This window comes from Schistocerca piceifrons, chromosome X, assembly GCF_021461385.2.
Source record: "Schistocerca piceifrons isolate TAMUIC-IGC-003096 chromosome X, iqSchPice1.1, whole genome shotgun sequence".
In the NCBI taxonomy this organism is placed as follows: domain Eukaryota; kingdom Metazoa; phylum Arthropoda; class Insecta; order Orthoptera; family Acrididae; genus Schistocerca; species Schistocerca piceifrons.
This window is the reverse complement of record NC_060149.1, coordinates 72244000-72270290: the sequence shown is the minus strand read 5'-3', so window position 1 is coordinate 72270290 and position 26291 is coordinate 72244000. Positions and strand designations below refer to the sequence as shown.

At 44.5% G+C, this 26291-nt stretch overlaps 1 protein-coding gene across 1 annotated transcript in view; it reads left to right on the top strand.

The window, feature by feature from the left end:
- The window catches only part of LOC124722180 (dynein axonemal heavy chain 5), an 843802-nt gene that overhangs the window by 620549 nt on the left and 196962 nt on the right, over positions 1–26291 (top strand). The window contains exons 59-61 of the mRNA XM_047247380.1: positions 1612–1923; positions 2995–3151; positions 7812–7942. Of these exons, the coding sequence (XP_047103336.1) occupies positions 1612–1923; positions 2995–3151; positions 7812–7942 (600 nt within the window). The remainder of the gene's footprint in view (positions 1–1611; positions 1924–2994; positions 3152–7811; positions 7943–26291) is intronic.

The following is a 26291-nucleotide window of genomic DNA, read 5'->3' as shown; positions in this document are numbered from 1 at the left end:
AGGGACAGTACGGTTCCTAATGCGGAGCGAGGCAGGGGGGGGGGGGGGTTAGTGGGAGTAAGCGAGGGAGATCTAGTCGGATACTCAGTGTAAATGGGACGTGGAAAAACTGTCAATATTATTGTACTTTTAAGGGAAGTAGTACAGATTTATAAGAAACAAAGGTTTTCTGGTATTACTGCAAAACCTGAAAGAAATATTAATTGAAAAATGACTCACCTCTTACACACAGGGTGAAGAAAAACAAGCTGAAAATAAGGCCATAGCATGGTACGAGGTATCGATTCGGGCAAGGCAACCAAAGGAAATATGGCCATAAAAGCGATAGTAGATCTGAAACGAGTGCATGGAAATCAACGCCCGTGATGAGCAGGTCGTGGAAATTATTAGACTGTGAAAATCATTCGCAACATTCCAGGAATTTTCGAGAGCCCGAAAGTCATTTATTCAGTCATATCAATTTTTCAGCTATTTTGGAGGCAGGAATTTAAAGCATTTGCTTCAAAAATGTGATTTCAGAGCAAAAAATACATTAAAATTTAAGTTTTTCACTATTGCCTTAGTTTACACTTACTGATCTACAGTACTTAGAGTGGAAGTTCATTAATGTTATATGTGTTTTAGCAGAAATTTAAACATGTGGGTTTAAGATTTCTGCAGTATAGCTTATTAGTATAGCAAATCAATGGTATTACGGAATTTCTAGCGTTGTTGTTTTAGACGTTAAGTGCTAGCCAGTAAATATAACAGAAAATTCGAGTCTAACGTAACCTGCCAAAGATAGAACTTTAAAGTTTGCCGTACTTTGACTGTTCAGCTGAAAGCATTATCATCCTCTAATTTAATTATTAACTGTGCTCTTCAGCGGGCAGATGTTAGCTGGGACGCGTTAATTTAAAGGCACACACTTACGCGCCCTCATCACTGATTGGCGTTCGTGTCATGGCCGTAGCTCCATAACGATGCATGTCATGCGGGGTAATCTGGAAAAATTTGTTCGAGTCGATGTCCTCCACCCTTCTCTGACCTTATTATTAGCTTGTTTTTATCCACCCTGTCTCTAAATGGCCATTATGGAAAGGGCGGAAATCATTTCCGTTTCTTAGCAGCAGATACTGGATACTTTACAACTGTCAAAAGGACAGAGGGTAAGAATCCGACTACACGTCATGCTAGAACCATAACACGTATCAGACTTTGTGACGGTTCTCAATCTTTGTATCTTCACAGGCTGGAAGTTCTGGCACATACGTATTGCAAAAAAGAGACCGAATGAGATCGCAGACTAGAGACCTGCGTGACCGAGTAAGCGAGCACAAAATGCCAAGCACAGATACATGATCTAATAATAGGAAATGTTTGGCTCTAAAGATGCTAAATGCGTCATTATCCGTACACGACTACATCCAGCGCATTGTCTTGATACTTTTATAACAAAATATTGGCACACACCTGCCTCCGTACGTGGAAACAGCACCCTAATAATGACTGTGTAACTTACTATTTGTAACGAAATTAACGTCTAACTGCGCAGTCTGTATAGTTTTCGTACAGTAATGATCGTGTAAGAAATTAAATAGCACTGTGACGTGGTCGTCCTGCTCCATACAGGTTTCAGAGTGGACGCTGCAAGGTCTGCCGAATGACGAGCTGTCTGTGCAGAACGCTCTGATTGTGACCAAATCCAGTTCGTACCCACTGCTGGTGGACCCTCAGACGCAGGGCAAGATGTGGATCAAGCACAAAGAGGCCTGCAACGAGTTGCAGATAACTTCCCTGCACCACAAGTACTTCCGCACGCATCTGGAAGACAGTCTCTCCCTGGGCAGGCCGCTGCTCATAGAGGACGTGGGCGAAGAACTCGACCCCATCATCGACAACGTCCTCGAGAAGAACTTCATCAAATCGGGCAGCATAGAGAAGGTCAGCTTCACTGCTAGCAGTTGCTTGGCGTCTACTCTCTTCTTGTGCAAATGTTCCATTATTGTAATAACATTCGTCGACTTTTTATTTTGTTATTCACTAGTACGTCCACGGTGTCCGTAGTTGGTCTACAGTTACGTACAACTACTTAAGATATCTGAAATACGTCTGCGCGACTGCTAAAAATGAATATTTATTTTACCATACGAGTTTCGTTTGATTCTTATAATTCGTTCTCAGTGGTCTGTGATCAGACAGCTTTATTATGTTAGTTTATTTCTAAGTGTAATACTTACTTACTGTATTTTCATCTGATTTCTGCTTGCATCTACATTTGACACATATTCGTTGTTTAGCGCTGATTATTTTGGACAATTTGGAAACTAATCTACAATACTATAGATTTCCATATGTAAAACACGACTAAGTATGGAAGCACTATTGCACACACATATGTATTAACGTTCGACTGGCTACACATATGTCTAATAATTATTGTTTAGAATGAAGAAAAAGACCCTATAAACTCACAAACGTGAGAATGACGTCTACAGAATACACGAAGAACTCAATCTACAGAATATAGGAAGAACTCAAATGACACATATTTTGGACATTGCTTCTTACTGAAATAACTAGTGTAACTTATTTCTCAAAAGACCTCCAGGACACACTTCGGCTCGATTTGGCGATCTTTGACTGACTTCGTTAACGCCATGACGCGGCAACTATCTCGTAGATACGAATAAACATTTACGTTATTACTTTTATTGCTGCTAGTAAATTTTTTTTCTCATTCCTTCTCGTGTATTTCCTGTTAAAGTAAGACAATTTAAAACTCCTTAGTGTTTGATGATGTCCCTCCGCAGTAAGAGACGAAACATAGGCAGATTATTCTGTTTCAGACTACGATTCAGTTTCCAAAAACCATGTTCCGTTAAGATTCGTCATTTTGGTGCCTTAACTATCAAAATTCAGTATTATATACTTAGAGCAACGATGCGTTATAACACACAACCATCATCAATTGTATTAATATAGTTGAATCACTTTCAAAGTTCTTTGTTTTAGGTGGTTGTTGGAGACAAAGAATGCGACGTGATGCCAGGTTTCATGTTGTACATCACAACAAAGCTCCCAAATCCAGCATATTCACCGGAAATTAGCGCCAAAACGTCTATAATTGACTTCACTGTAACAATGCAGGGGCTGGAGGATCAGTTGTTAGGTAAGTAGGAGCATGGCAAAAGATTCCATACCTATAAACTCTACAGAATGACTCGCATTTTTCTCGTTCTCAGTAATGCTGATTATATTAATGCACCTCATACACGTACACTATCCCCTTTCAGTTCGTAGTTACGTTAATGTTGACATCACAAAATAAATACTGGTACGTAATTTATTGTTTTTTGCCAGATTACTAATAGTATTCGGTTTTTGTAGTTGACAGCTGCGGTTTTTCAAAAGGGATTCATCATTCATATTATTATGCATGAAGGATACTAATGTGTATATGTAGGAGAAATTGTACTGCAAAATCAGATAAAGTTCCCAGATGCTTCCCTTCTCACATGAAACTCTGGGAATTACTCCAAACTGTAGCTCCTAACGTAGATAGCAGTGTTACCGTGTCGAAGTGTGGAGTTGAACGCTGAATAGAGCATACGTAGTGCTATGAATAAAGGATGGAAACTTTCTACAAGGAACCACTATAAATTTTCGGGAGTGGTTTCCTAACAAGGCTCTGCTTTATTCTTTTATTTTCTTAGTCTAAAATACGAAATATCGTCTCAAATTACTGAGTGCTCCAGAAATGTTAATTCGAAACTAATCTTCCTAATTTTACTACCGGATCTATACTGAGACATGTTTTTCAACATTAAATGAATCAACAGTAGTTTCTATTGTCTATCCATAATACTGTATTTGTATTGCTATAGAATAGGCCTTTAAAGTATAAATATTGCTGTTCTAACAAGATTTTTATTCGTTTTAAATGATTTGCTGTGAGTTCTTGGTGAAATATTGTAACTACACTGCCACCACAATAAAAGGGTCGTTTTTTAAAACCCCATAATTATGTAACATTTTCACGCAGAAATTTGAAATTTGGCTCAAAGGTGTCCACGACCTTCCTCTATAATGGTGCAAAAGTGTGGCGCTCTGCCACGGTTCCCTCTCACTCGGCGAAGCTTCAAACAGCAAGTTGTTGACACGGGCGAAAAAAGACCAGTGCTCAGTTCATCTTAGGTGTAAGATGGGTTAATGAAGTCACATTGGCACCAAATTTCACCACGCTACGCCAACGCCACCCCGGGAGTGTCACACGATGGGAAGCTCGTCACACACCCTAATACCCACATTTCATCCCCTCCTTTGGCGCCTCTGCGATGGAGGTCAAAACCGTGACGCCCAGCGTTGAAGTGACGCGCTTTTCTGATGGTTGACCGAGAAAAACATTTTAGACGCACCTTCGCTCAGAATCGACATCAAATGGCATCAGGAGGTGGCATATAGGGCGCCAATGAATCCACCGCTTCCCTTGGAGCGTTATTCCAACACATTTCCCGACCAAAACAGACAGTTTGCACTGCGATGAGCAACAGAACGACGTTCTTGACAACGCTCGACACTCATGACACCACCTGGACGATTCAACCCTTCTCTAAGAACATTGTGGGGCTGAAACCCCATTGGTAGAAAATCCGAAGAAATTCTGGTCGTATGTAAAGTACACAAGCGGCAAGACGCAGTCAATACCTTCGCTGCGCAGTGCCGATGGTACTGTTACCGACGACTGTGCCGCTAAAGCGAAGTTATTGAACGCAGTTTTCCGAAATTCCTTCACCAGGGAAGACGAATGGAATATTCCAGAATTTGAAACACGAACAGCTGCTAGCATGAGTTTCTTAGAAGTAGATACCTTAGGGGTTGCGAAGCAACTGAAATCGCCTGATACGGGCAAGTCTTCAGGTCCAGATTGTATACCGATTAGGTTCCTTTCAGATTACGCTGATACAATAGCTCCCTACTTAGCAATCATATACAACCGCTCGCTCACGAATAGATCTGTACCTACAGATTGGAAAATTGCGCAGGTCGCACCAGTGTTTAAGAAGGGTACTAGGAGTAATCCATCGAACTACAGACCTATATCATTGACGTCGGTTTGCAGTAGGGTTTTGGAGCATATACTGTATTCAAACATTATGAATCACCTCGAAGGGAACGATCTATTGATACGTAATCAGCATGGTTTCAGAAAACATCGTTCTTGTGCAACGCAGCTATCGACAGGGGATCTCAAGCTGATTCCGTATTTCTAGATTTCCGAAAAGCTTTTGACACCGTTCCTCACAAACGACTTCTAATCAAGCTGGGGGCCTATGGGGTATCGTCTCAGTTGTGCGACTCGATTCATGATTTCGTGTCAGGAAGGTCGCAGTTCGTAGTAATAGATGGCAAATCATCGAGTAAAACTGAAGTGCTATCAGGTGTTCCCCAGGGAAGCGTCCTGGGACCTCTGCTGTTCCTGATCTATATAAATGACCTGGATGACAATCTGAGCAGTTCTCTTAGGTTGTTCGCAGATGATGCTGTAATTTACCGTCTAGTAAGGTCATCCGAAGACCAGTATCAGTTAAAAAGCGATTTAGAAAAGATTGCTGTATGGTGTGGCAGGTGGCAGTTGACGCTAAATAACGAAAAGTGTGAGGTGATCCACATGAGTTCCAAAAGAAATCCGCTGGAATTCGATTACTCGATAAATAGTACAATTCTCAAGGCTGTCAATTCAACTAAGTACCTGGGTGTAAAAATTACGAACAACTTCATTTGGAAAGACCACATAGATAATATTGTGGGGAAGACGAGCCAAAGGTTGCGTTTCATTGGCAGGACACTTAGAAGATGCAACAAGTCCACTAAAGAGACAGCTTACACTACACTCGTTCGTCCTCTGTTAGAATATTGCTGAGCGGTGTGGGATCCTTACCAGGTGGGATTGACGGAGGACATCGAAAGGGTGCAAAAAAGGGCAGCTCGTTTTGTATTATCACGTCATAGGGGAGAGAGTGTGGCATGGAAGTCATTAAAGCAAAGACGTTTTTCGTCACGGCGAGATCTATTTACGAAATTTCAGTCACCAACTTTCTCTTGCGAATGTGAAAATATTTTGTTGAGCCCAACCTACATAGGTAGGAATGATCATCAAAATAAAATAAGAGAAACCAGAGCTCGAACAGAAAGGTTTACGTGTTCGTTTTTCCCGTACGCTGTTCGGGAGTGGAATGGTAGAGAGGTAGTATGATTGTGGTTCGATGAACCCTCTGCCAAGCACTTAAATGTGAATTGCAGAGTAATCATGTAGATGTAGATGTAGAACATGATCTGATCCCTTTGGAATGTAGCGCAACAGCAACTTTCACTGAGGTATACGGGGTGGAAGCGCTAGCCGTTCAAAACCATTCGACGAAATCTGAACGTGATCGGAAGCAGAAAAAGGTGTTTATGCCCCTTCAGCCCTCTTGTTTCACGCCCTCCCGTGGCGTGATCCCGAGGCTGCATCATTCACACTTGCTTGAATATAAGGATCCCTCTAAGCCTCCCCCCCCCCCTCCCACACACACAGTTGATCAAAACTGCACGGATTCTTCGACAGCCATTCAGCTGAGTGTCCCTCCGCTGTAGCGCCTGCTTGTAGGCATGCAGAATTTAACGGGTGTCGAATGGGTTGCCTGCCCTCAGGCGCTTGAGCAGCATTCGGGTGCCCCTCAGCTGAATAGGTGTCGAAGTCTCTGTACTAGTACATTTTTGAAGTGCTCATGAAAGGTTCGCAGGTGGTACCGAGCTTGTTGCCAGTTACCAAACTGGGAAGTCTTATCAGGTCGCGTTTGCCGTTTTATTCACGCATGTGTCAATGTTGCACACCCTGTGATTAGGCCACAGGAGGGCGCGAAACAGCAGGGCTGAAAGAGCATAAACACCCTTTAACACTTCAGATCACTTTCAGAATTCGTCGAATAGTTTTTAACGGACCGTAGTGCTTACACCCCGTATACCACACCGAAAACTGGTGTTGTGCTCTACTCCAAAGGGATCCGATCATGTTCAGTGAGGTTTCGGCCCCACGATGTTCTTAGAGAACGGTTGAATCATCCGGGGGGCGTCAACAGTGTCGAACTTTGTCAAGAACACCGTCCTGTTGCTCATCGCTCTGTGAACTGTCATTTCCACCGCGAAACTTGCCATTCCCTGAGGCCTTTTCGTGTCAGTACTGAGCAGACGTGTGTCTGAAATGATTTCCTCGGCTACCCATAAGAAAAACGCGTGATTTCAACTCTGCATGTGGCGGTTCTGACATCCATAACCGAGGCGTAAAGAGAAGGGCTGAAATGTGGGTAAGAGGGGGTATGATGAGATTTCCATCGTGTGACACGTTCACGGTGGCATTGGGCAGTTTTTTGGCGAAATCTGATGCTAATGTGACATAATTAACCCACCTTACACCTCACATGAACTTCAGAGTTGTGGCCTTTTTTACACATGTCCGAAGAGTCGCCGAAGCAGGGCGCCACGCTTTTTATAGATGAAGGCTGTAGGCACCTCTGAGCCAAGTTCCAAACTTCTGCGTCGCATTGGAAGACCATTTAAATGTACATAATGTGTTACAGTAGCCAACACAGTTATGTCTTAGTTTCACACACTTCTAAACTATTCGAATCGTCAATCCTAATTTTCTATAGTATAACGCTACAAAGGGTGTTTGGAAACCAGCACTTTCGTTTGCGAAACATAAACAAAACTGCGTTTTATAAAATGACAAATTGTTTGCTTTCATACAAAACATAATCAAGACCTTCTTCATGACGTTTATTTGTATACAGGAAGGGTCATACTGATGGAGAAATCTGATCTCGAGGCTGAGCGTGTCGCTCTGTTCGAATCGGTGATGCAGAATCAGCGGAGTATGAAGGAGCTTGAGAGCAATCTACTCAGTCGTCTCACTTCAACGCAGGTATGTACCCTAGTTCCGAGTCAGACAAATACAACATCCCCCAACGTTTCAAAAAGGAAAGAGTTCCAACATACACTGATTAGCCACAGCTATACCACCATCTCCATATCATAGTACTGTGCACGGCATTCGTGCTAGTACAACGGAAATGTAACAAAATTTATTCCATTGCCCCGTGTGTCCCATTCACACAAAATGAGGAAAGATGTTCCTTTAAGCAACTGTGACTACGGGAGGATTGTTATGGTGGTCCAGCTTTTCTGCGTCCAAATATGGAGCTCCAATGTAGAAAAAAAACCGCAGTGTAGTGGAACGTTTCTTGGTAAAGATCTGGAAAACGTAAGCACTGTTACTTTTGATCTTGAGCAAATGCAGCAGAGATACTTTGAAAATACACTCCTGGAAATTGAAATAAGAACACCGTGAATTCATTGTCCCAGGAAGGGGAAACTTTATTGACACATTCCTGGGGTCAGATACATCACATGATCACACTGACAGAACCACAGGCACATAGACACAGGCAACAGAGCATGCACAATGTCGGCACTAGTACAGTGTATATCCACCTTTCGCAGCAATGCAGGCTGCTATTCTCCCATGGAGACGATCGTAGAGATGCTGGATGTAGTCCTGTGGAACGGCTTGCCATGCCATTTCCACCTGGCGCCTCAGTTGGACCAGCGTTCGTGCTGGACGTGCAGACCGCGTGAGACGACGCTTCATCCAGTCCCAAACATGATCAATGGGGGACAGATCCGGAGATCTTGCTGGCCAGGGTAGTTGACTTACACCTTCTAGAGCACGTTGGGTGGCACGGGATACATGCGGACGTGCATTGTCCTGTTGGAACAGCAAGTTCCCTTGCCGGTCTAGGAATGGTAGAACAATGGGTTCGATGACGGTTTGGATGTACCGTGCACTATTCAGTGTCCCCTCGACGATCACCAGTGGTGTACGGCCAGTGTAGGATATCGCTCCCCACACCACGATGCCGGGTGTTGGCCCTGTGTGCCTCGGTCGTATGCAGTCCTGATTGTGGCGCTCACCTGCACGGCGCCAAACACGCATACGACCATCATTGGCACCAAGGCAGAAGCGACTCTCATCGCTGAAGACGACACGTCTCCATTCGTCCCTCCATTCACTCCTGTCGCGACACCACTGGAGGCGGGCTGCACGACGTTGGGGCGTGAGCGGAAGACGGCCTAACGGTGTGCGGGACCGTAGCCCAGCTTCATGGAGACGGTTGTGAATGGTCCTCGCCGATACCCCAGGAGCAACAGTGTCCCTAATTTGCTGGGAAGTGGCGGTGCGGTCCCCTACGGCACTGCGTAGGATCCTACGGTCTTGGCGTGCATCCGTGCGTCGCTGCGGTCCGGTCCCAGGTCGACGGGCACGTGCACCTTCCGCCGACCACTGGCGACAATATCGATGTACTGTGGAGACCTCACGCCCCACGTGTTGAGCAATTCGGCGGTACGTCCACCCGGCCTCCCGCATGCCCACTGTACGCCCTCGCTCAAAGTCCGTCAACTGCACATACGGTTCACGTCCACGCTGTCGCGGCATGCTACCAGTGTTAAAGACTGCGATGGAGCTCCGTATGCCACGGCAAACTGGCTGACACTGGCGGCGGCGGTGCACAAATGCTGCGCAGCTAGCGCCATTCGACGGCCAACACCGCGGTTCCTGGTGTATCCGCTGTGCCGTGCGTGTGATCATTGCTTGTACAGCCCTCTCGCAGTGTCCGGAGCAAGTATGGTGGGTCTGACACACCGGTGTCAATGTGTTCTTTTTTCCATTTCCAGGAGTGTATAATAGCATGTCCATGTGTTGCCCTTGTCAAATCCCCGTAGCGTTCCATTTCGCTGCCTTCTAATCAGCATACTGAAACTCCACATTTGCTCTACGATGACGATAAGGGAGGAACGTTCGACAACATGGCAAAATATTTTTTTGGGAAATATGAGATTGTAATCACTGCATGGGTTAACATACACTGTTTAAAAAAAATTTAGCTTTTTGCCAACCAATATGTTGTTTATGACTCCTGTGAACCTGCTAGTCATAATTGTCTGTTCTGCAATATTGTTTCTCCAGCTATCTCCTGGATTTAGACTGGTTAACCTCGAAACATCGTTGTTTCAAGTAAAGAGATTTACAGACAAATGACCTCGACGAGCAGTAAAACGTAAATTGTCATCTGCATCTATACTCTGCGAACCACTGTAAATTCCATGGCAGAGGGTAGAGCGTACGTACCCTTGTCCCAGTTATTAGGGCTTTTCCCCGTACCATTCACGGATAGAGCGCGGGAAAAATGATTGTTAAAACGCCTTTGTGGTGCTGTAATTGATCTACGCTTATCACGATTTCTATGGGAGTGATATGTAGGGAGTTTTAGTATATTCTTAGTGTCATCATTTAATGCCGGTTCTGGAAACTTTGTTAATAGACTTTCTCGAGATAGCTTCCGTCTATCTTCGAGAGTGTTCGTACTACTTCATGTCACTACTAAGTGTTAACTCAAGTATTTAATAAACGTAAACATGGTCCATAGTAGGCTGGAACGTGATTTTTATTTAATCGTGTAATGCTTTTCCATGTTGGTTTTACAAGTACTTGACAATGACAAGTAGTCGAAATTAGCTAATCGCTCGATTAAATGAAAATCACGTTACAGCCAACTACGGACTATGTTTACGCTTATTAAGCATTTGTATGAGTTTACAGATTTCAGCTGTGACTTAACGCTTTTTCGTTTTTTGAAGTGCACAATTTTACATTTTTGAATTTTCAAAGCAACCCGCCAATCATTGCACCATTTTTAAATTTTATCAGGGTCTGACTGAATGTTTGTACAGCTTCGTTAAGACTGTACTTCGTTGTAGATAACAGCATCATTTGTGAAAAGTCTGAGGTTACTATTGATATTGTCCGCAAGATCATTAATATACAAAATAACCAGCAAGGTAACCAACACACTTCCTTGGGGTGCACCCGAAGTTAGTTCTACACCTGTCGGTGACTCTCCATCGAAGATAACATGCTGTGTCCTGTCTACCAAGAAGTCCTCAATCCAGTCACATATTTCGTCTGATGCCCCACACGATCGTACTTTCGATAATAAGCGAAGGTGTGGTACTGAGTCAAATACTTGTCATAATTCGAGAAGTACTGCAGGTACCTGACTGCCTTGATCCATGGCTTTCCGGATGTCATGTGAGAAAAGTGCAAGTTGGGTTTTACATTATCTATATTTTCGAAATCCATGCTTGTTGGAATGGAGCAGGTCGTTCTGTTCTATATACCTCATAATGTTTGAGTTCAGATACGTTCTAAGATTCCACAACAAATGGATGTCAAGGATATTGGACTGTAATTTTGTGAATCACTTCTGCTACAATTCTTGTACGCAGATGCGACCTGTGCTTTTTTTTCAAACCACTGGGCACAGTTTTTTGTTCGAGGGATCTACGATAGATTACAATTCACAGAGAGACTAATTCAGCCGCGAAATGGGCATATAATCTGATACGGATTCCACCGGGCTTTCGAGCTTTATTCAGTTTTAACGAGACTCTAAACGCCACTGACACTGATACTTATTTCACTCATCTTTTCAGTGGTGCGTGCATTAAATAGGAGAATTAAGTACTCCTGGGTTTTCCTTTGTAAAGAAACATTTGAAAACAGAGTTAAGCATTTCCGCTTTTGCTTTACTAGTCTCTATTTCAGTTCCTGTCTCGTCCATACGTGACTGCACATTAAATTTGGTGCCACTAATAATCTTTACATACTACTAGAATTTCTTTGGGTTTTATGAAAGATAATTTGACAATATTTTTCTACAGTAGTCACTGAAGGCTTCACTCATTGCTCTCTTGGCTGACAAACGCGTTTCATTCAGCATCTCTGTCTATAGTCCTATACTTTTCATATACCTATTATGCAGTAGTCTCTGTTTCTTTAGAAGTTACTTTACAGTAACTATACGCCGTAAAGGATTTCTCCCATTATGAACTGTCCTACTGGGTACATATCTATCCAGTGTACGGTCAACTATTCTTTTAAACTTGAGCCTAAGTTCCTCTACGTGCTACTGTACTGAGCTAAAAGTTTCAAGCTCCTCATTGAGGTATGACACTATTATTTCTCTTTCTAGTTTGCTGAACAAGTAAATCCTTCTGCTTGTTTAGTTGTCCTTTGTGTTTTGATATGCATTGTTGCTATAACTGCGTCATGGTCATTGATACCAGTTTCGATGTGGACATCCTCAAAGAAGTCAGGTCTGTTTGTTGGTATTAGATCTAATACATTTCGATCATGAGTGGGGTTTTGAACTACCTGTTCTAGCTAGTTTTCAGAGAAGGCACTCAGTAACGTTTCACAGGATGTTTTGTCGCGCCCATCACTAACAAAACTATAACTATCGCAATTAATTGTCGGATGATTAAGGCCTCCTCCAGTAATTACAGTATCATTAAAGAACTTACGTACAAACCAACTGAGATTATCTCTAAAAGGGGAGAATCTGGTAGTCGATAGAAGGACCCTATTATAATTTTTGGCGCCCTTGGTACTGAGTCTTGTCTAAATAATATCACATGCAGCTTCAATTTCTATCTTGTTGGATTTCAGTTTCTTGTCTACTGCGACAAATACACCACCTCAATTTCCCACTTCCCTATCATTTCAGTATACGCTTAAATTTTCCCCAAAGATCTCTGCTGTAAACTTCAGGTTTTAACCAGGTTTGTGTACCTAATATTATGTGAGCTTCAGTACTTTCTAGGAGCGCTTCAAACTCTAGCACTTTGTTGCGAATGCTTCTGCATTTAACCGCCAGGATTTTTATGATCTCATCTGTGGGAGGCATTTCTTTGCATCTTAGGCTGACACTTGTGGGTTTCTCACAACTACCGTTATCTTTCTTGGATGGAGGCCCCTCATCAAAAACCTACCAGGGTAGCTATCCCTGATTTGCAGTGCACACCTGACCCATTTAGGGTAACCCTACTACTCTCAACCCTACGGCGCAGGTCACAGACTAACGTGTCACAGGGCCCTCGGCTTTTCTGGTTCAAGGCATTCTCTCGACTAAGAACCAGGGCGTCACCATCTGTTCTGGGAACAAGGCTGCCGAGTATGAGCTTCCTTGAAACTCGCGAGCAAGGCTGGTTTCATCATCCATATATGACCACGGAGTCTAGAAGACAGGCATCGTTTGTTCTAACGTACACCACAGTGTGTAGTTGGTCACACACTGTTTCCTCAGTGTTTGCCGGAATAGCCTCTTCAGCATGCTGAAAGGGGCCTCCAGCCATACACACTGAGAATTCCTTCCCTTGCCATGCTGACAGTTCCCTAAGTGGTAGCATTATCTGCCATACATTTGAATTGACGACGATTAATAGACCACTAACCTTTTGTGGTTGCCTTCTCTTGACATGGGACAAAGCAGGTTTCCCCAAAACAGGCGAAGTGAGTTCCACTGTCTCAGTTTCAGTTTCAGTGAAAGGCAGCACCTCTAACGTGTTTGCTAGAAGGATCGGTATAACACCAGGAGTCCTCCCTGGTCCCTGTCTACACTATACAGGACGCCTAGACGCAATACTGACAAGCCACTCAAAAGTCAAGTGGATGGGTATGAGGGGCTAGTAGTTCCTGCAGAAGAGACAGCGTCCACAGGAGAAGTTAGTACTTGAGGTATTTAAATATAGTTTGAACAAAATTTCTGTCAATTGACCACGGTTTCGATTGCACTATGGCAACCTTCATCAGAATAAAAAATTATATGGAATACATGTAATCACACCATGGTTTAAAACTTCTGAGCAAAAGTGCTATCGTCAAACAGAAATGTCATAGGAATAAAAATTAAAACGTAGAAGTATAAAATAATTGTCAACCATGTTGTGGCTTGGCAAGACAGCCAAGTCACTAGAAGGAAGCCGAAAGGCACGCGTTTAAGCTGACGCAGGCTGGCGTGAGGTCTGGAACAGGTAAATTAATTGAGACTAGCAAATAAAGTACGAAGCTGCTGGAATACTTAACTTTAATCCATAGGTGGTGAACATAGCTCTTGACGGTTCACGCATCACAAGATAAATAGCAAATGATAATGGCGCCTTGCTAGGTCGTAGCAAATGACGTAGCTGAAGGCTATGCTAACTATCGTCTCGGCAAATGAGAACGTAATTTGTCAGTGAACCATCGCTAGCAAAGTCGGCTGTACAACTGGGCCGAGTGCTAGGACGTCTCTCTAGACCTGCCGTGTGGCGGCGCTCGGTCTGCAATCACTGACAGTGGCGACACGCGGGTCCGACGTATACTAGCGGACCGCGGCCGATTTAAAGGCTACCACCTAGCAAGTGTGGTGTCTGGCTGTGACACCACATTCCTCCCCCGCAAATCGGCGAACGGTTGTGTTATAAGGCTTCCGCCCGCCGTGGGGAGGACCCCATGTTGACGTATGCGACGAGGTGGGGAGTCTAACAACAGGCGAGGCTGTGCCACCCGCACCCTGCCATTCGGTCCGAGGGGAGCTAGGAAACGCCTGAAAACCTAGTCCAGGGTGCACGCCAACATGCGGTGTATGCGCCCGTATAGAGACAGGAGGTGCCGAAGGGTCGACCTCCATCGGGTCGGGGCACCCGACGGGCGAAGACGCCATGTGGTCCGGAGTGGGCAAGAGGTCCATGGCGGAGGACAACTGGTCGCGGGAAGCGATTGGCGGCGCGTGACCCAGGGAGTCGCCCGGCGGTTGCAGCGACGCGTCCACGGCGGGCGTCGCCGGCGGGAGAACAGGCGGCGGCACGTCGCCATGGGGCAAAATGGAAGGCAGCGTCGGTAACACCTGGGGATGAGGCGAGCCAGTAGATGGGTCCCCAGGGCGCTGACCGGGCGGCACCGTCGCTGAAAGCAGACGGGGAGCGGCAGAACCCTTGCGACGACAGAGGCGCAGCTGATTGAGATGCCGACGCACTTCACCAGAGGCCCCCAAAACCAGATACATAGCGCGGCCGAGGCAGCGAAGAATGCGCCCTGCGAGCCAACGCCGTGAACCTCGATAGTTGCGATAGTATACAACGTCGCCTGGAGCAAAAGCAGGTGGCTGCCGCTGCACAGGAACCTGATGCGGCGGATGTAGCAAAGACATCAAGCGTCGATGAGGACGACCGTGGAGCAACTCAGCTGGCGAGCGACCATCTCAGGGCTGAGAGCGATACGAGGACAAAAAGAGCAATAACGCGTCCTCCCGAGAATAAGACTCTTTCAACTTCAACATCTGTGAATTGAAAGTCCTGATCAAACGTTCAGCGGCACCGTTTGACTGTTGCGAAAACGGCGCGGACGTCAGATGTTGAATACCATTGGCCTTGCAGAATGACTGAAATTCTGCGGACATGAATTGTGGACCATTGTCGGAAACAATAGTATGTGTAAGACCTTCAATGCAAAAGATAGCGGATAACGCTTGGATGGTGGCAGATGACGTCGTGGAAGACATCCGGACAACAAAAGAAAAATTACTGAAGGAATCGACAACAACCAACCATCGAGCATCCCAGAACGGACCAGCAAAATCGATGTGTAAGCGGAGCCAAGGGAAAGTGGCTGTTGGCCATGCAAAGAATTTCCGCGGTGGTGCGGATTGTTGTTCGGCACACGCCATGCAAGAAGAGCACATATTCGTAATCGCAGCATCGATTCCGAACCAAGTACAGTGCTGACGAGCAAGTTGTTTCGTGCGCACTATAGCCCAATGTCCTCGGTGGAGAAGCCGTAAGACAGAGGACTGTAACGAACGTGGGACCACGACCCTGGACTGATCATTATCAGAACGCAACAGCAAAACACCACGTCGAACAAAAAGTCTCTCCTTGTGAGCAAAAAATCGGCGAACCAACGGATCCCCGATCCGTGACTTTGACAAGGGCCATTGAGTAGCAACAAAACGCAGAACGGCAGCAAGGACAGGGTCAGCAGCTGTGGCTGTAGCTACACGACGAAAATCAATCGGAAACGATTCGACCACGTCATCGGATTCCGAATCAAGGAACATGCAAGCAAGTTCGGAAGAATCGAATGCTCTATCCTCAGCAACAGGCAAACGGGACAACGCATCGGCGTTTCCGTGTTTAGCAGTGGACCGATACAAGATATCGTAGCGGTACTACGAAAGGAAAATAGACCAGCGAATGAATTTCTGCGCTGTACGTGGAGGTACAGGCTTGTTCGGATGAAAAAGCGATGTCAAAGGTTTGTGGTCCGTGATGATGGTAAAGTGACGACCAAACAAGAAATCATGAAACTTAGTAACACCAAATACGAGAGCCAATGCTTCTTTCTCGATCTGTGAATAATGTCTTTGCGCAGACGAGAGCAATTTGGACGCAAAGGCAATAGTGCGATCGTGCGAACCATCTTTGTGCGCAAGCACAACACCGATCCCGAAATCCGATGCATCTACCATCGACAAAAGGGGTTTCTGGGGATCGAATGGCGTAAGGCAAGTATTGGAAAGCAACGCCGATTTCAACTGGCGAAAGGCGCGTTCGCATTCCGTCGTCCAGACGAACGGAACACCTTTACGGCGTAAGCGATGAAGCGGAGCTGAAATGGAAGAGGCGTGGCGCACATAGCGATGATAATAATTGATTTTTCCCAGCACACTCTGTAGCTGCTTCAAATTCTACGGCGAAGACAAGTCTTGTATGGCACCGAGGTGCTCTGGACTGGGATGTATGCCTTGGGCATTGAGTACGTGGCCCAGATAGGGTAAGTCACGAGCAAAAAACACATTTATCCTTCCGCAAGCGAAGATCATTTTGTCGCAAGACCTGAAATAATGTTCTGAGATTGGCTAAATGTTCTTCTTCCGTCTTTCCGGAGATCACAATATCGTCCAAATAGTTTGCTGCAGTAGGGACCGACGCACAAACAGTTTGTAGATATTGCTGAAACAATGCAGGGGCGGATGCACACCCGAATGGCAGTCGTTTGAATCGATACAAACCAAGATGCGTGTTAATCACTAAAACGCGCTGGGATTCTTCGTCCACCGGTATTTGCAAGTACGCATCTGCTAGGTCCAACTTCGAAAAATATTTACCCGGGCGCAGTTTGTCAAAAAGATCTTCCGGGCAGGGTAAAGGAAAAGTTGCAATCACTAGTTGTGGATTCACTGTTGCCTTGAAGTCCACGCAAAGTCTCAATTTTTCCGGAAGGCTTTTCCAAAATTACTAAGGGTGATGCCCAGAGAGAAGCCTGCACACGTACAATTACACCTTGTGATTCCAAGTCATGTAATGTTTTTGCAACCTCATCACGCAATGCATGGGGAACATTGCGCGCTCTGAAAAATTTTGGTTGCGCATTTACTTTCAGTTCCAAATGTGCTTCATAGTTCTTAGCACAACCAAGGCCCGGTGCAAAAATGTCTGCAAATTCTTCACATAGATGAGAAACACTGGCTGAAGGCACAGTCTGGTTCACTGATAGGACCTGATTTACTATAGACAAGTTAAACAACTGAAATAAATCGAAACCGAACAAGTTCACTGCAGAAGAAGAACAAAGGACGTACAATGACACAAGTTTTGTTTGTCCCTTGTATGTTGCAAGAAGGCTGCACTGTCCTAACACAGGGAGCCCGTGACCTGAATATGTAGTTAGCTTAACATTTGCGGCACGCAACGGAGGTGTGCCCAGCTGTCGGTACGTGTCTTGATTGATCAGTGAAACTGCAGCTCCAGTATTGAGCTGGAACGGTATCACTTTGCCATGAATGTCCAAGTCTATAAAAAGTTTATTGTCCTGTTGACGACAAGAGCGACTGTCTCGTGCAATGTGAACTGACACTGGTACAGAATCACTTGCGACTTGACGGGATTGCCGTCGATGTCGACGCACACTAGTTGTGGGACGAACACAGTCACTGTTAGAGAGAGTGGCACTGGGCGGAGTGGAATGAACTATATGAATTTCCATTGCTGAAGGTTCGCGAGCCTGAGCATTCTTGGTTCGATTCCGATTCTGGCGCAAAGCAAAGGGCCTGGAATGGTTCTGAGTGTCCGATCGGAGCTTTTTCTGGCAAACACTCTGAACATGTCCTTTTTTATTACAGAAAAAGCAAATAGCCTGGCGTGACGGGCAATTCTCACGCTAATATCTAGTAGCACACCGCGGGCATGATTTTAGCACTGCATTTGCTTGCTTGGGCGGCACACGTGGCGGAGAGCCTGGTGGCAGCTGCGCGGACGGGCGCGAGGGCTGTTTACTGTTCCGTGCAGCTCGCCCAGAGGGCCGGGTAACATGACACACGGCTGGCGAAGTTTCGAATGATTCCTGAGCAAAGTGAAGTGTGTCCTACTGATCTCATATGTCTATCACTTGTTGAAGGGAGGGATTGACTAGTTTCAAAATCTGTTCCCGTATACGAGCATCAGAAACGTTCTGTGCAATTGCATCACGTACCATAGTATCTGAATAAGGGAGTCCACATTGACACTCAAAAGCACAATCCCTAGTAAGGCCTTGCAAGGTTGCAACCCACTCCCGATTAGTCTGACCGGCCGTACGTTTTGTACGAAAGAAGGTATAACGTTTGGCAACTACATTGACTGATTCTTTGAAATATGCATTTAATGCAGACAAAATTTCTTCGTAGGACAGCGTTGCCACGTCGCGTCGGGGAAATAATTTCACTATCACATGGTACGTGGACACGCCGACGCGCGATAATAATAAAGGCTGCCGCTCATTACCTTGAATTCTGTAGGCGGCGAGATGGAATCCAAATTGGCGTGACCAGTCCGTCCAGCTTTCCAGCGCCGCATCAAAAGGACGAAAAGGTGGTGCAACTGCGTGTTGTGGCTGCGGGAGCGGTGGAGCGGCGGCGGCTGCACCGTTTTGCATTGCACGTTGACCCTGGACGAGCTGTCCAAGGGCATTCAGCAAGGCCTGCGTCTGCTGATTCTGTAAGCGATAATATTCGGACAGTACATCTGGAGATTGTGGCGAAGCCATGACACAAGTAAATTAGGCTGTATCAATACGCAAAATCCTCGTCATCAAATTGTTGTGGCTTGGCAAGACAGCCAAGCCACTAGGAGGAAGCTGAAAGGCACGCGTTTAAGCTCACGCAGGTTGGCGTGAGGTCTGGAACAGGTAAATTAATTGAGACTAGCAAATAAAGTACGAAGCTGCTTGAATACTTAACTTTAATCCATAAGTGGTGAACATAGCTCTTGATGGTACATGCACCACAAGATAAATACCAAATGATAATGGCGCCTTGCTAGGTCGTAGCAAATGACGTAGCTGAAGGCTATGCTAACTATCGTCTTGGCAAATGAGAACGTAATTTGTCAGTGAACCATCGCTAGCAAAGTCGGCTGTACAACTGGGCCGAGTGCTAGGACGTCTCTCTAGACTTGCCGTGTGGCACCGCTCGGTCTGCAATCACTGACAGTTGCGACACGCGGGTCCGACGTATACTAGCGGACCGCGGCTGATTTAAAGGCTACCACCTAGCAAGTGTGGTGTCTGGCGGTGACACCACAAACCATATAAAATACTCCATGGAATAAAATTACAACCGCAAGGTCGCTTAGGACCAAGAGCGGCATAATTCAGCCGCTACCGTCAAACTAAACAGTTCCATGGAGTATTTTACCTGGTTGACAATTATGTTATATTTTCACATTTTAGTTTTTATTCCTGTAAGATTTCTGTTTGACGAGAGCAGTTTTGCTCAGAAGTTTTAAACCATGGTGTGATTACATGTATTCCACGTATCTTTTTATTCTTATGAAAATTGCCCTAGTACAACCAAAACCATGCTCAACTGACGAAAAATTTTGTGCCCCTCTTCAGGAACCACACGTTTGTCTGGCCTCTCAACAGATACCCCTCCGTTGTGGTTGCACCTATCTGTATCGCTGAGGCACGCAAGCCTCCCCACCACCAACGGCAAGGTCCGTGGTTCATGGGGGTGGGGGGGGGGGCATGGGGCATACTGGCAGGTGTCTCGTATTACCGTGTCGCCCGAGGCAGGCCAGGGCGTGCAGCGTGTGCGGGCCGCGGGCGGGCCATGGCCCGGCCTATCACTTGCCTTTGCTCTGTCCTTCTCGGAAGTACCCGCAACAGCGCGACATTTCCTTTAACATTGCGATATGCCATTTTGCAGTCGACACAAATCTCTAAGATCGGCAGAATCGTGGTGTCAGCACTGTTTACCCTTCGCAATTTGTTCATGGTATGCAGGACGTTCACAGGTTCAGTGGCTGTTTGCACAAAAAGAGGCAGTCTGGTGATCTCTCGTCACAACCCTTTAAATGAATGGGAGTGACAAAAGAGAGGAATAGGAATTCTCAATTAGCATAAGCGTCAGGTACTGTTTATTTGGCACGAAACGACTTTATAGTAAAATTGCAAAAAGAAGTTAAACTTTGAAATGACAATGAAAGAGCCAAAATTACAGCAAATGACAGACGTTATTCATTGATCTGTACATCAAGAAGCACTTTGTGCTAAATCTGCAAGTTTGGAGCACTTGAAGAAACTCATGTACAAGTAGTAAGCTTTCTGAAGTCGCACCCATTATTCCATTTTCATTTTCAACAGTTTTCAATGGAAATTAACGAGGAGTATGGAGACTTCATATATTACTGAAAAGTACGTTACCTAAGTTAAGGGGCATGCCTGGAACGATTTTTCTATTTATTTTTTTCTATTTATTTTTTCTACTGTTGAATTTATGAAGGACAATGGAGTGCAGGAACGAAAATTAGAACATCCGTAATGGATTGCAGACTTTGCATTTTAAGGGGATACGGAATCGGATTTTGGGTTAAAAAATCGAATTTTTTTTATTGGCGTATTATATTCTGCCATGTTTCCTCTTTAAAATGACGTATCATACATAGCTCTACTACAATTATAACTATTTTATTTTTATATATTTGTGAGATCGGGTATTGCGCTTTAGTTATACACGTCTCTCGTGGCTGACCATGAACTTTTTGGCAGTACCTTTAAAGTGACATGAATTCAAATATCCCGGTTTCCAGCGACTATTTATACACTAGTTGCCCGAAAATGTTTCTCTCTGGTTTCCTCAAGTTACTCTTTGACTTTGTGGCGGGACTGTTTTGTAAACAGTGTGATATAAGAAAGTAGTTGTTGTTGAGTTATTTCGTATTTAGTGCTTCATTTTTCGCAGTGAAAATGCCTATAGCTAAAGCAAAAGTATTTAAAAAGCGTGTGAACTGGCAAAAGAAAAGAAATAATGATTCATTAGCAAAGCAAAGCAGTTCATCATCATCACTGTTGGAAAATGTGAATCCACTTATTACTGATTTGCCGAACGAACTTACACCAAATGAAAACAGTGCTTCTCATAAAAAACTAAGAGATTTGGAAGAGAAATATAATTTACTTGATAGAGGGAATGAAGTTTTTGAACTCATTGATACGAATATATTGTGTGAAGCTCTTGAAAACAGTTTGTGCTGCAAAAAATGTCATGGAAACGTTTCTCTGAAAGTAGAATCCCATGTTGGCCTGGCTGCCCAGTTTAATTTAATATGCAGTGTTTGTAAATACAGCTGTAAGTTTCCAAGTTCGGTTTCAGTAACTGTAAATAATGGATACAAGAAAACTGAACTTTATAGTGTAAATATTAGGTTAGTTTATGGATTGCGAGCAATTGGTAAGGGCAAAGCAGCTGGTGATATGCTATGTGGTGTTCTAAATCTTCCAAGTGCACCTTCAAAGTTTGAAGCTTACAATTATGTACTAGGATCTGCAGTTGAAGATGTAGCACAGAAGTCAATGCAGGTTGCTGTGGAAGAAGCAGTGGAAGAAAATGACGGCAGTCGTGACCTCACAGTGGCGTTTGATGGCACGTGGCAGAAAAGGGGCCACACCTCCAACAATGGTGTTGTAACAGCAACTAGTGTTGATACTGGCAAGGTTATTGATGTTGCAATAATGTCTAAATACTGTAGGTGCACAGGCAGGCTGAAAAATGAACACAGTGATGACTGTATTGCTAATTATTATGGTAGTAGTGGTGGCATGGAGGTTGCTGGGGTGAAGAAAATTTTTCATCGCTCTTCACAGTGGTATAATGTTCGCTATGTCAAATATCTGGGAGATGGTGACTCTAAAGCATTCAAAGAAGTTTTGGAAAGCAAACCATATGGGAACAGTGTAAATATAAGCAAACTTGAATGTATAGGACATGTGCAGAAGAGAATGGGTGCCAGGCTGAGAAGGTTAAAATCAGTTATGAAAGGGAAAAAACTAGATGATGGGAAAACCTTGGATGGCAGAGGAAGATTGACTGATTCCATAATAGACCACATTCAGAACTGCTATGGCCTTGCAATCAGGCAAAATACAGGCAATCTTGAAGAAATGAGGAGAGCTATATGGGCTTTATATTTCCACACCGCATCCACGGATGAGCATCCACAACATGGTTTGCGCCCCAAAGGTGAAAACAGCTGGTGTAAATACAATAGGGGACTAACAACAGGAGAGAAATACATTCACCACCACAGTCTACCATCAGCCATCATGGCAGAAATAAAGCCCATTTTCAGAGATCTGGCTGACAGAAGTCTTCTGATGAAATGTCTTCACGGAAAAACGCAGAACCCCAACGAGTGCTTGAATAGTGTGATATGGCATCGTCTCCCAAAAACAGTGTTTGTCGGAATTAATACACTACATTTTGGTGTGTATGATGCTGTGGCAACCTTCAATCTTGGAAATATAACTAAATGCCAGGTCCTTCAAAAGTTGGGTATGTGTGTTGGTTCCCGTACGGTACGTGCTATGTTCTTTTTAGATCAGCACAGACTAAGGCATGCTGATAATATAATCAAGACATTAGTGAAAAAAGCAAGACAGGTGCAGAGGGGTGCCAAAAGAAGACTTGAAGATGATTATGAAGACTGTGAAGGGGGTATTAGCTACGGATCAGGAATGTTTTAATCTTCTTTCTCCGTTTCCCGTAAGTTTACTTTTTACTTCATCTAGGAACATTATCTCAGGTACTGGTCAACCTAGAAGTCTGAAATTTTTATGACGTAGTGACATAGGTCCCTATTACATACTGAAACAACGATTTTTTAATTACTTGATTTACAAAAGACTTAGGGGTGATAGTCTAGTAAAAAGCGATGGAAAAAATTTACTTAAAAATAAATGTACAATATCTCTGTAAGAAAATACTTTGACAATAAACTGTTGTTTCAGTATTGTTGTAACATATGAATGCACATACAGTAAAATTTTTACCTCTCTGTCTCCAGTAGTTTGTGAGAAAATGTTCCCTATAGTAGGCATATATTAACATTGCGGGGATAGGTGATTCCGTATCCCCTTAAGTGGTCTTGACCACACATCTTGCCAGCAGTAAGACACTGCAAGGTAACTCCTTTCTGATTTCATGGAGATGCATTTAAAAACAAAATCTGACATAGACAATCCAATTTCCTAAGCTCACTGGTGTTAAAGAAAACTGATGGTCTGAAGAATTCATCATGGCCCTGCAAGAATTACGACAGTTTTATAAATACTTTGAGGACATTTGTTTGCGAAACCTTTTGCGGTCCAGTTGAAAGCGCCACTGTGCATGTGCAGATGTCACCAATTAACGTGCAAGGTAATTCTTTCTACGATGAAACTGTTCAGGACGTCTACATTGATTTTCCTCAGGTAGATTTTTCAAGTCTCCATAATGAGGTTGCAAAAGAGCTACAGTACGATTTCACGATGAAAATGGAGTGGAGTCCCATCCTGCTGAGAGACGAACGGAGAGTCCGATTGCATTTGAGGAGTCAGCCATTGCTGCAGCATGTCCAAGCAGGAATATCCAGTGACAGTGCTCTCGGCGAAGAAGAATGGCCCGTACAGATTTCGACGTGACAAGGCACAAAACAAAACTTTACCTTTGGGGAATCACGCTCAAATTCAATGATTTGCACAGCATTGAACAGCTGTAGCACACACTTGTTTTTGTCGAACTCCAACACACAGAAAGCTCGCTCCGCACCTGAACTCGCCATGTTTGCGACTAGCGCTGGCTATCGGCAAATTACCAAACTACGCTGAGGCGGTATATATGAAATAAAAAAAACTTCAGGGTTTGTCTTCAAAATGACAAATGGGTGATACCTGTACAATATTTTGTTCTTGTGCAATAAATAATTGAAAGTGTTTCCAGACTTTATGTACACCCTATATTTCTATCGACATATTTGTATGAAAGACTTTTTCGATTATGAAACTAAATAAGCCACGATTACGTAGTAACTTGTGTGTGAAACTCTGCGAAATTGTCTGCGTCTGTCTGTATGCCGAGAGTGTGTACCAGATAAAAATTATGCCTTCAGCTCGCCGAAAATAATAAATTAAGACTGAAAACTTATTTTTGTGATCTATGCTGTTGAGAAATGCGAAATGTAAAACCGAGCTGAATGAAGTACGACTGCACTTCATTTAAATGCAGCACGTTTGCTGTTTTCCCCTCTTCCCCCGCCTCGCGCTCAGACAGCGCGGGGTGGCGGTGGGGGAAATGTGAAGCGAGGCTGAGTGCTTTGCCACTCAGGTCCAGCAAAACTCATAAGCCGAAATCTTGGTCACCTCTAGTGTAGTCCTACACTGTGTCGCAAAGCTGCCATTATTTATGTAAATCTCGGAAATCCCTTAACTTGTGGACACAAGTGTATTTTAAAACATCCTTTAAAAGCCATTTTGGTACAGCAGAACTCACATAGGTTCTGTTTTTAATGATAGGGCAAAGACAACAGACATAGCATTCTTATGGCCCCAGCCTTTTATAGAGATTGCGCTTAAGTCGTTTTAGTACCCTTTCTGACAAACGGAAACCAGAATTTTATGTCCCTACGTGATTCACTGTGCATCAAGTGGGGTATCCTCTGCTACAAGGCAATCACACAAAATAGTTTATGTAAATATAAGGACCGCGTTTTACGATTTTTTACATAACTAATGAATGGAAACATTCTTTGGTGCAAATCATTATATTATTTTCCAAAATATTTGCCTTTAATTTTTATACACTTTTTAATGCATTCAAACCAATCATACACTGATCATCCTGAACATATGACTGTCGACCTACTATCGATATAAATCCGTCCAAGTGATAGCAGCAATACCTGGCGAGAAATGGCTGCTAATCAGACACACACGTGGTGCATTTAATATCAGTGAGTGTGCTATCCTTGTGTAGAGTGGGTAAGGCACACAATCTATCTGAGTTTCATGGAGGACAGATTGTGATGGCCTGGAGGCTCAGAACGAGCAGTTCAGAAACTGCATGACTTGTTAGGTGTTCGAGGACTGCTGTGGTGAGTGTCTTCGACATGTGGTGAAACCAACTCCAGATGTCATGGTGTTGAGCGGCTGCCCTTCATTACAGATGTCGGACGTCGTAGGCTGGACAGACTGGTGAAACAGGACAGGCAGCGAACTGTGGGGGAACTGACATCAGACTTCAATGCTGGGCAGAGTGCAAGTGTGTCTGAACACACAGTGCACCGAACACTCCTAAAATGGCCTCCATAGCTGGCGTCCCATGTATGTGCCAATGTTACAACCATGACATTGGCAACTACGACTGAAATGGGTACGTGACCATTCACACCGTACACTGGCACAGTGGCAGAGTGTTGCAAGGTCTGGTGAATCCCGATACCTTCTTCATCGTGCCGATAGGCGGCCGTGAATCCGTCGTCTTCAGGGGAACAGCTCCTTGACACCTGTGCTGTGGGATGGAGACAAGCTGGTGAGCCGCGCGGAGTGGCCACGATGTTTGAGGCGTAATGTCACGGATATAGCAGCCCCTCCTGCCGGAGGTTCGAGTCCTCCTTCGGGCACGGGTGTGTGTGTTGTTCTTAGCATAAGGTAGTTTTAGTTAGTATAAGTAGTGTGTAAGACAAGGGATCGATCACCTCAGCAGTTTGGTCCCTAAGGAATTCACACACATTTCAACATTTGAAAAAGCTGGTGAGAACTGCATTATGCGCTGGGAAACACTCACATGGGCATCCATGCATCCAGTGGAGCTCGTACAAGGCACCATAATGGCCAAGGAGTATCGTACATGGGTTGCAGCCTATGTACGTCCCTTCGTGAAGATCATGTTTCCAGATGGCAGTGGCATTTTTGATCAAGATAATGCACGATGTCACGAGGCCAGGAGTGTGATGGAGTAGTATAAGGAACACAGTGACGGTTTCCAATTGATGTGTTGTCCTCCCCAACTCGCCAGATCTGATCCCGATGGAACGCATCTTGG